This window comes from Kogia breviceps, chromosome 4 (genome assembly GCF_026419965.1).
Source record: "Kogia breviceps isolate mKogBre1 chromosome 4, mKogBre1 haplotype 1, whole genome shotgun sequence".
NCBI lineage: Eukaryota > Metazoa > Chordata > Mammalia > Artiodactyla > Physeteridae > Kogia > Kogia breviceps.
The window spans coordinates 143,272,212-143,283,302 of record NC_081313.1 but is presented as its reverse complement, the minus strand read 5'-3'; the positions used below and the strand labels follow the sequence as shown (position 1 = coordinate 143,283,302).

The 11,091-nt window shown below is 47.1% G+C and overlaps 1 protein-coding gene across 3 annotated transcripts; it reads right to left on the bottom strand.

The window, feature by feature from the left end:
* Positions 1 to 6,105: 6,105 nt before the first annotated feature.
* Positions 6,106 to 10,766, bottom strand: RPS14 (ribosomal protein S14). 3 transcript variants are annotated; one of them, XM_059061546.2, is made up of 5 exons: positions 10,459 to 10,766; positions 9,437 to 9,587; positions 8,771 to 8,932; positions 7,370 to 7,446; positions 6,106 to 6,223 (listed from the first exon to the last, which is right to left on the bottom strand). In XM_059061546.2, the coding sequence occupies exons 2-5, from the start codon at positions 9,583 to 9,585 to the stop codon at positions 6,156 to 6,158; spliced, it is 456 nt and encodes a 151-aa protein (XP_058917529.1). In that variant the 5' UTR covers positions 9,586 to 9,587; positions 10,459 to 10,766; the 3' UTR covers positions 6,106 to 6,155. The 3 variants fall into 3 exon arrangements, with proteins under 3 accessions (XP_058917529.1, XP_058917530.1, XP_066888174.1); XM_059061547.2 differs by having other exon boundaries at positions 10,256 to 10,739; XM_067032073.1 differs by lacking the exon at positions 10,459 to 10,766 and adding an exon at positions 9,976 to 10,121.
* Positions 10,767 to 11,091: the final 325 nt, after the last annotated feature.

The window sequence follows — 11,091 nt, the reverse complement described above, 5'->3', positions numbered from 1 at the left end:
CAGCCACTAGCCACATGTGGCAGTTGAAGCCTTGAAACACGGCTAGTTTGAATTGAGATGTGCTGTTAAGTGTAAAACACACACCGGGTTTCAAAGATTTAGTAGAGAAAGAAAATGTAAAATATCTTGCTAATAATTTTCTATATCGATTATACATTGAAGTGAAAATATTTTGGATATATTGGGTTAGATAAAATGTATTATTACAATTTTTTTTTTTTTTTTTTTTTTGTGGTACGCAGGCCTCTCACTGTCGTGGCCTCTCCCGTTGCGGAGCACAGGCTCCGGACGCGCAGGCGCAGTGGCCATGGCTCACGGGCCCAGCCGCTCCGCGGCATGTGGGATCTTCCCGGACCAGGGCACGAACCCACGTCCCCTGCATCGGCAGGTGGACTCTCAACCACTGCGCCACCAGGGAAGCCCTATTATTACAATTAATGTTACTTTCTATAGTTTATTAATATAGCTACTAGAGAATTTGAAATTACATGTGGTTCGGTTTTGTGGTTTGCATATTTGTTTTGGACAGTGATAGTACTGTGGAGTATTATGTGGGGGGGGGGTTGTTGGTGGTGGGTTTTTTGGGTTTTGGGATTTTTTTTTCAGCGTGGGAGAAGAGAAACAGTATATTTGGTTTGCGGGCATTTTATTTTCAGTAGCTGCACCTGTCTCTTATAGGTGGTATTTGAGCTGCAAGTTTTCTTTATGTATTATAGAGATCCAGTCTTCTGTCTGTGAAGATTGCGAAACTAAAGCCCGTAAGAAATGGGGTATGCCTAGGGCCACAGAAGTTACTGGTGGCAGAACCCAGACACCTCCCCCCAACCCAGCAGGTGGCTTCCGAGCTGTACGATGCTGCCACCTGGTGGTCACCCATATACGACGGCTGCAAACTCAACAGCCACTGGGCTCCCTTCAGGAGGGGCACTCTGCTGCCATTTACTTCCCAATCCTCTGCAAGGACAGGGAGGGTCCTCCTCTTCCTGCTCCTCAACCAGACTGTACTGAGCCCCAGCCTGACAAAGGTATGACAGCATAGTGACTGAGGAGGGCACGCGCCACGGTTACAGACAAGCGCAGGTTTGAATCTCTACTCTGACCCTTTCTAGCTATGTGCCCCTGGACAACTCATTTACTCTGACCCTCAGTTTCCCCATATGTAAGATGTGGATAACAGTACTCGCCTTAAAGCTACTGAATGAGATAATATCTGCAATTTGAGTCAACAAATATTTAGAGAACACAACTTAACGCACTGTTCCTGGTGCTGGGATACAGCAGTGACCTAAACAGACAAGTCCAGTGGTTCTCAAAGTGTGGTCTCCAGACCACTGACATCAGCACTACCTGGGGACTTGTTAGAAATAGAAATTCTCAGGACTCCATCCCAGATCTACTGAATCTGATACACGCTCAAGGTTGAGAACCACTGGACTCAAGAGGCACAGACTCTGGACTATCAGTTGGGGTTAAATGCTATGAATGTGGCAGGTAAACAGCTTAAGAATGATGGCTAGAGGTGGGGCAGGGTGCAGAAACATTAACTGATCTGTGATGATCAAGGAAGGGCTGTTTGATAAGGTTACAAGTTCCAGCAAAGATCTGAAAGCAGTTATCTAGAGGAAAGGGAATGTTCCCTTTAAGATGTTTCCTTTATTCATAAAATAAGTCCATGTAATATACAACATGGTGACTATAGTTAGGAACTGTTAATCTCTATTCTGATCAACCATACATCCAGCTAAAAATTGAGACTGCTATTCATAATGAAAAAAGAAGCACTTTAGGGAACTGTCTCTGCCACACTAAGTGATTCTGATGTAACTAGCCTTTGGGGGTCTGGCTTACACTTGTATGCCTCCAATGATTAGGAGATCCACTCTTCAGGAAGCAGTTTTATTTCTCTTAGCAGCTCTCTTTTAGAAAACTCTTCTTTATCTGATGCTTAAATCTCTCTACAACTCCTACCCACCCACTGGCCAAGTTCTACCACCTTAGGACTACAAGCAACAAGACTGCTTGCTCCCTCCTCCCCAAGACAGAACTTTACTTATTTTATTTTTTTTTGTTTTTGTTTTTGTTTTTTTGTTTTTGCGATACGCGGGCCTCTCACTGTCGTGGCCTCTCCCGTTGCGGAGCACAGGCTCCGGACGCGCAGGCTCAGCGGCCATGGCTCACGGGCCCAGCCGCTCCACGGCACGTGGGATCCTCCCGGATCGGGGCACGAACCCGTGTCCCCTGCATCGGCAGGCGGACTCTCAACCACTGCGCCACCAGGGAAGCCCACTTTACTTATTTTAAGTCCCTTATACATCTTCTCTTTGGACCACTTAAGGTCAGCAATGACCCCTGAGGCCACGTTTTGGGAAAGGTTTTCCAGATCCTTCATTAAGAGACTGAGAATGGCCTTGATAGTATTCTCCTGGGCAAAAGGGAGCCATGACACCATCACCCAGGTCAATGAAGTGAACCAGAAGAAACGACTGGCAAGACCTCAAATATAGATGGTTTTCTCCAAAGAGGACTTGCTTTTCTACAAAGAGCCCAGAGACACTACCACCTGGGACCACACTAGCTCTGAAATCTGAGGATTTCTGGCTTAATATGAAGGTCAAGTTCAGTTCCCTCACCTTGGGGCTGTGGGTGGGGCTGAGGGCAGAGCCTAAACTTAATCTCTGGGCACTGACTCCAGTATGTGCCCTGAGGGCTACCCCAACTTTCTTTGCCTACAGCTCTCTGCTCCCTAATGCATTTCATCTTAATGTCCTTTTCTTTCTCATTTCTTTAACTCCCCTGGGAATAGAGCCCACAAATGCATGTTTGTTTTAATGTATCCAGGATCTAGAAAAGTCCTTCAACTGTCTAATTGAGGACAGAAGGTGAAGCCCATTCTTTCAATGATTCATCAAACAAATCTTTATAGAGCCCCTACTTTTGCAGACTGGGCTGGCAGACACTGAACAAGACATACTCTCTGCCCTCAAAGAGCTCACAGATTAGTGGGGAAATAGGCTATTAGAACACAGGGAGACTAGTGGTACCACGAGGAGAGTACGGGTGTTGGGGGAACTGAGTGGAGAAGCATCTTGAGGGGCATCCAGGAAGATAACTTTGTGAGTAATGAAAAACTGATTCCAACAGGTGAACAGAAGGTAGTGAGGGCAAGGTGGGGAGAGGAGATACTGAAGGAGCCAGGCTGGGAGTGGGAAGCATGAGCAAAAGACTGAAGGCATGGAGAATTGGAAAACTGAAAGCAACTAGGTTTGGCATGGGCAGAGAGGGTGAAGGGTGTGGCAGGGTTAGATAAAACACTGGAGATTGGCTTCTAGACTGAAGAGTGGGGCGGGGATAAAATAGCAGGATAGTAACAGAATCCAATTAATTTTAGATCACACAGCTGCAGTGTGGCCTAGGGATAGGCAGGGGCCTGAGGGAAGACAGGGAGACTTGGAGAGACTGTTGTAGGAGCTCAGGTAAGAGAAAGGAGCAAGAAATGGGGACCATCTCCATGGCCCTAGTTGAGGCTGCACTTACAGCCAGCAGCTGGGCTTCCATGCTCTGCAGTCTCGGGGGGGCGGGCAACATCTCGAGTCCTGCCCTGTCCACCTCAGTGGCCAGGAGGCTGCTTATGTTCCAACCTGGGCTGCACCAATTAGCTCTCCTTGTAACTTGCAAACAAAACCTAGAAATGAACTGCTTTCAAAGACCTGGCTGACTGTATCCCTGGTTACCAGGAAACAGCAGGACAGGTTGCAAAGTCCCATCACAGGAAATAAAAAGAACACTCCAGCAAGCACCAGCATTTTCCCACCAGGATTCCAGCCAGCTGTCATTCATGCTGTTTGGCAGAAGAACTGAACAGACATAAGAATAGCAAAAGCTTCTTCAGCACCAGGAACTGTGCTCAACACTTTAATCTTATTTTTGTGATGCCCTATGAGGCTGCCCGTATCACAGGAATTTTCACTAAATGGCTGAGGGGTTAAATAATTTGCCTGAGGTTAGAGTCCAAATCTGGGAAACTGGGATGTTCATGCTGGAATGCCTACCTCTTGAGGGCCTGTGCACCACGTCCTGCCTTAGAAACCAGAATGACAGTAGAAAAGTACCCTCATTTTTTTCCCCTAATGTTTATTTTGGAATCCTTTAAGATTTACCAAAAAGTTGCAAAGATATGGTGTTTCTGTATAACACTCATTTGGTTTCCTCTCATGTTAACATCTTATAACAATACATTTGTCAAAACTAATGGGCATAGGTACATTACTACTAATTGGGCTCCAGGTTAGATATTAGCTTTTACACTAATGCCTCTTCTGGTCCAGGATCCAATGCATTGTATCACATCTCCTTCGGCTCCTTTGGTCTTTTTTTTTTTTTTTTAAATAAATTTATTTATTTTTGGCTGTGTTGGGTCTTTGTTGCTGCGTGTGGGCTTTCTCTAACTGCGATGAGCGGGGGCTACTCTTCGTGTGGTGCATGGGCTTCTCATTGCAGTGGCTTCCCTTGTTGCGGAGCACGGGCTCTAGGTGCACGGGCTTCAGTAGTTGTGGAGCACGGGCTCTACAGCGCAGGCTCAGGTAGTTGTGGCGCACAGGCTTAGTTGCTCCATGGCATGTGGGATCTTCCTGGACCAGAGAACTAACCCGTGTCCCCTGCATTGGCAGGCAGATTCTTAACCACTGCGCCGTAAGTCCCTCCTCTGGTCTTAAGTCCTTGTTTTTCATAACTTTTGACAATTTAAATGTTGATAACGCTGTAGAATGTCCTCTAACTGGACTATAGGTTTTCAGAGAGAATTCAGACCTGAAGTGCTCATCTTGTCAAACCAGAGTACTATCAACATGATATACCAGAAGTGTTAAACAACCTTAACAGTTTGGTTAAGGTCTCTCCAGAACAAAGTTAACATTTTCCCTCTTCCATGTTCTATTCTTTGGAAAGTGAGTCACTAAGTCTAGCCCACAGTAAGTTCTACTTACTGGAAGGGGGAGCATCTACTTTTATTTAGAATCTTTTTTAAGATTTATGGCTTAATTTATTCAAATCACCTGCAACAGCATGGACTTATTTTATACTTTCCGTTGTAATCACTCATTTTTAAGATGAAGAAACAAAGAGACTCAAAAAAGATGGCCTGTCCATCACACAGGGTAAGTTGGTAGGAGCCATGGCAAGACCCACCTCTCCAAGGTTCTGCCAAGTGGGAAGAGAACTGTGAAGAGATCTGTGTATCAAGGTAATGGAACGTAAATCAGCAATAAAAAGGAATGAAGTTCTGAAACATGCTGTGATGAACCCTGAAAACATGCCATTGTCTTGCCTTGGGGTAGCAGTCACTCTCACACAGCCCTATGCTAAGCCTCTGCAGAACACTCAGTACCATCTGGTGCCACTGGGTCCTTGGAGCTGGATGCATGCTTCCGGAAAGCAGAAACTTTCTTTTTCATCACCAACGAAAATAGGGCTTGGTGTATTTGTGGGTGACCGAATCTTTATGTACTTTATGTACTGATGTGGAACAACCTCCAAGATCTGCCAAGTGAGAAAAAGCAAGATGCAAGAGTACGATCCCTTTTTTGCACAGAAGGTGGGGGGGGGGGCGAGTACACACCCACACATGTTTATATATGGCTGTCTGGAAGGCTCTTCTGCTCAGGCTACATACACTTAGCTCAACAGTTTCCACTCCACTCCCGCTCTTTAAGAACTGGTCCATTTTTGGAGTCAACATCTTCACTTTCAAAACAAGGTCTTCAAGGCCTTGGTCGGCTTTAGATGACTGAGGTAACAACACCACAACAAGCAGTGTAGAAAAGACCCAATTGCAGCCACCATTATCTCACCTTTCCTTAGGCTCCTCCTCCCAGGAAACCAGTTCACATAACACAAGCTCACCCTGTCCCATGGTAGGGGCTGAATCAGTACCTCTTGTGTTCTTCTTTGACAGGCTATATACATTCTCTGAAGCAATATATCTATTAAATGGCTGCTGGTTTATCAATGCACCCATGACCTCAAGACAATCCCACACCCTGCTTAAATACAGGAGGAAGGAATCAAAAGCCCCTACACAAAGAAGAAAAGACTAGAGTCAAAAAGAGCTTACATCAAGGCAATTTATTAACAGAAAACAATAATTTGAGGAGTCCTGTTCACAGACGGCGACCACGGCGACCCCCCTTCCTGCGGGTGCTGTCGGAGGGGATGGGGGTGACATCCTCTGTGGGGAGGAAGAGAAAACATCATTTCCTGGAGCTGGATGGGAAGGGGTCAAGGCCTCCCTAGGCCAATGGTCTAACGGATCAGCAGTGGATCCTGCTGCTTCGCAAATTAAGTCCTCAGTATTTAACAGATAGATGTGGAGCTGCCCCATCTGCTGCGTCCTCAAAATTTCTGATGTGGTTTGAACTCAACTTACCGGAAGGGGAAAGTGAGGCACAGAGAGAGTAGGTAACTTGCACAGGATGTCAAAGGCAGGTGATAAATCCAGGTTTCTGAAACCTAGCCCACTGACTCTAGTGGAAAAATCCTCATAAACTGAAGAATATCTCCTTTTTAATAGCTAAGAGGTTGAGAACGTTCTGAAAAAATCTTGAGAGGGCTAGACCATTAGACTGAGGGATCAGTACGCATTGCCAGAAATAGGGAAGGGCTAACATCTCCTTCCTAAGAGCTATAAATGGCCAGATCAGACATGATGGCATAAATGCTACACAAGTGTAGAGAACTGCTGTGATGTCTCAACAATGGGAGCTACTGCCCCCTCCATACACTCTTGTCACAATGCCTGGCCTGCCCTACTGATATTGAGTAGTCAATGATCACACAGGAGACACCGCCCCCAAATACCAATAGCAACCCCCATGAGAACACTGGAAAGGACAGTTCATCTCCTGTCAGTTCCACCAGTCACCATAAGGCACAGAAGTTCAGAAATGAGACGGCGCTGGGCCTCCCTGGTGGTGCAGTGATTGAGAGTCCGTCCGCCTGCTGATGCAGGGGACACGGGTTCATGCCCTGGTCTGGGAAGATCCCACATGCCGCGGAGCGGCCAAGCCCATGAGCCATGGCTGCTGAGCCTGTGCTCCGCAACGGGAGAGGCCACAACAGTGAGAGGCCCGCATACCACAAAAAAAAAAAAGAAAAAAAAGAGTCGGCGCTGTCCCAATGCAGGACATTCACATCAAGGCAACAAGGGTGTTCAGGGAGAGAGTTTATGTCACATGGTGCCTCTTGCACTCCCTATTAACAAACCTAACTGCCAAAAGCTACCAGACTAGGCCCTGTATCCACTACGCAGACCACATGCTTTCCGGGGTCAGTGCTTCAAAGCAAATCCAAGCATAAGCCAAAAAGGGGCACTCACCAATCCGCCCAATCTTCATTCCTGAGCGGGCAAGGGCTCTAAGGGCTGACTGGGCCCCTGGTCCAGGAGTCTTGGTCCTAGGAAATGAATATCTAAATTAAGAAAAGCCTTTGACCAAGTCATTAGAAGATCCCACGACCCTCTAGCTCAGGGCTCTACAAACTTTCTTTCTGCAAAGGGTCAGACCGTAAATACTTCAGGCTTAGTATGCCACTTACTTTTTGTCACATACTCCCCCCCACCACCATGGGTCACAGTTTGTATCCTGCTCTGCCTCCACCCTCTTTAAGGAAGTGCCCCCTTTGGTCACATGCTGTGATTCTAAGTCTTTCTAAGGTCACATGTCCTTTTCCATCCTCCCAAGACCAAGACACTATCATCAGTCCACTGAACCACTTTAAAAACTTCCTATCTGGTCTGTTCCCAACACAGCAGTCATCTTAAAATACAAATAACAACAACAAAAGAAATACCATACAACCCAACCTCAACAGGTCATTACCGTTAACAAGTTTTCATGCCCCGCCCACACCCACCCAGCCCAAGTCCAAATCTTAACCAGGTTCTTCAAGACCCAGCAGGACGTCACCCGTTCCTATCTGATCACACCTCATGCCACTCTTTCCCACAGATGTGCCAAGCTCATTTCCACCCCAAGACCTTTTCCTTCCAGTTGTTCCTGGCTGGAATACTCTCCCCCGTCCTTCCTTCACTCGACCGACTTCTAACACCACAACATTAGGTCTTAGTTTAAACTTTATTACCAACCCATCCTTGACACACTTTTGCTTCCCGGCACTTGCTGCAAAAAGAAACCACATGCTCCCCTGCTCTATACTACTTAAAGCCTGACTCTCCACCAGCGTAAGAGCCACGTAGGAGGATGGAGACCCTATCTATTTCCCCCCATCACTCTCTTCTAGTACTTTGAACATAGCACCTCGTATGCTCTGAGTACTCAATTAACACACTAAGTTGGGGCAGGGGAGGGTGCAGGAACCAGTTACAGGCATTATCTCATTTTACTGCACTTCACAGAAAATGTCTTTAAAAAAAAAAATAAATTGAAGGCTTATGGCAACCCTTCATTGTCAGATGGTTAGAAATTTTTTTTAGTTGTAAAGTATTTTTAACTTACGGTTATGTACACTGGGTTGTTTTTTTTTAAAGACATGATGCTACTGCACATTCAGTAGGCGACATACAGTACAGCGTAAACGTAACTTTTATACATGCTGGGAAAAAAAAATTCACATGACTTGCTTTATTGATATATTAGCTTTAATACAGTGGTCTGGAATCAAACCCACAGTATCTCTGAGGTATGCCTGTATTAATTATGTACACACCTAGGATGTCTTGCCCAAGCCCAGTGACCTCACTACCCAGTCCCAGCCTTACCTATTTCCTCCTGTTGCCCGGAGTTTGATGTGGAGGGCAGTGATGCCCAGCTCCTTGCACCTCTGGGCTACATCTTGGGCAGCCAACATGGCAGCATATGGAGATGACTCATCTCGGTCAGCCTTCACCTTCATCCCACCAGTTACACGGCAGATGGTTTCCCTGGGGACAAAAGCACAGGGTCTTTTCTTTCCTACCCAACAAGGATTCAGAGTGCATTGCACATCTTAATGAGTAAAAAGCAGTACTGCTCAGGTAGGGCAGAGAATGAAGGTCAATTGAACATGCATCCTGATCTGACAAGACTACCATGAGCTCTGCCTCGATGGGGTTCAGATCCTAGATAACTAAACTCTGTATCGACGATTTACATGTACTTTTACATTTAATCCTCCTATTACTCCATGAGTAATTCCTCCTCATGTTACATACGAGGTCCCCATGCTGTAAGCCCATAAGGACACAAAATGTCTCCTTCTCTCTTAGAACTCCAGTACCTAGGAGATTACACCATCTGTGGACTCATCAACCAAGCACATATTCTTATTTGAACATTTTACAACATTTATTTCAAGAGATCCCCTTAAACTGCCACCCAGTTCCAGGGTCGTTTCTAACCCCAACCCCTGTTAATTGGGTCCTGGGCCTCTCCACCTAGGTACTCACTTGCCAGAAAGATCGGTGACATGGACGAAAGTGTCATTGAAGGATGCAAAAATGTGGCACACACCAAACACATTTTCTCCTTCGGCCACCTGAGGGCCAAGGCTGATGACCTGTTCTTCCTTCTTCTCTTTCCCCTTGCGAGGTGCCATTTCTTAAGGAAAGAAAAAAGAATCCCACTGTTAACAACAAAAAACCCCAAGGTTTACTTCTCTGAGAACAACTGCTCCCACGAGAAAGGTGCGCGGGACACGCGAGCACTTGCTCTCCCGCCCCACGCCGCGAACACGCCAGCGCTCAGGATTTCCAGGTGTCGCTTGCTGGACGCTAAACCCGCCCTGCACCTCCCAACCTCCCCTGGCAAGACTTGAGCGCCCCTCGTCTCGGCCTTCAGGGGCAATAGACGCATGGTAGATACTCAGCAAACACTGATGTTAGGAGAAATTAAGGCTTCCCCTAATTTCTGGCTTTGAGAAACCTGCCCTGAGCGCCCAAAAGTTAAAACGTGCCCGATTTAGCAGTCACTCAGATTTAGTAAACACCTAACGAAGGGCTGTTTTTTCTGCATTCCTCTCTGGAATCCTCACTACATCCCACGGGATTCGTGCAACGACTATTCCTGTTTTTCCAGATAAAAAACAAACTAGAAATCAGGGGACCGGCCTGCGACCGCCCACGAAAAAGCTGGTGGAGTAAAGGGGGGAGGTCCCAACAGACTAAGTTTCCGGCTCCATTCGCGCTCAACCACGCTGTGCTGCTCCTTAAGCGTTATGTGTGGTCGTGGCGCGGGGCCTATGCCTTCGAGGCTAGAGCCGAACTCACCCCTGCTTTACCGGCTTTTCCCTGAAGCAAGACCGCCGCCTCCCGAGACAGGGCGCGAACCAGAGTCTGGGTCAGCCCGCCGAGCTCCTCTCGCCCGGCACTTGGTTTGTCTTCCACGGAAAGACGCCAGCCCCGCGCCCCCGGTCCCGGCGGGCCCCCGTGCCGCAGGATGCCACCCGATTTTCCTCGCCCAGGGATCCTACCTACTCTTCTTCTCCAGAATCAGCCACCAGAAAGAGAGAGAGAGAGGGCGGGGCGACGCGTCACGCCCGTGTTCCCGGAAGTGTACGTCTGCGGTCACGGGGCGAGGCCGGCTCCCGGAAGATGCCGATTTTAGCGTTTCCAAGGAGATTAAAACGCCCTCGAGAATACGGCTTACTTAAAGGAGCGCCTAAGGAGGTAAGAGGTTGGGTGTCTTAGCGAGCGGGTCTGCTTCTAAGACTGCACGAAGCAGCCACACACGATGGGTGAGGAAGGTCTGTGTTCTAAGATGGCGGCGACCACGGCTAGACAGACTTCCCTGACCCTGAGCCTGGTCAGCCTGGGGGCGGCAGCACCCCTCGTGGTGTGGAGGCGAACAACAACAACAAAACCACGGTGATCGTACAACTTCTGTGTACTTGCAAAATAAGAATAAATTATTCAATACTTAACCATTGTATACCAGCCTGGGATAAGCGATTCATATGCATTGCCTCATTTAATCGTCACCACATTATCAAATAGATACTGTTTTGACTTCCCTTTTAAAGAAAGGGATTTTATTTTATTTTTAAAAATTTTATTGGAGTATAGTTGATTCACGATGTTGTGTTAGTTTCAGGTGTACAGCAAAG

Excerpts from the sequence above, each read along its gene's own strand:
- RPS14 (XM_059061546.2), bottom strand. The coding sequence starts at position 9,585 with ATGGCACCTCGCAAGGGGAAAGAGAAGAAGGAAGAACAGGTCATCAGC. Across the intron at positions 8,933-9,436 it reads GTCACCGATCTTTCTGGCAA|GGAAACCATCTGCCGTGTAA; the intron begins GTGAGTACCTAG and ends TTTTGTCCCCAG. Across the intron at positions 7,447-8,770 it reads CGGGCAACAGGAGGAAATAG|GACCAAGACTCCTGGACCAG; the intron begins GTAAGGCTGGGA and ends TTCATTTCCTAG.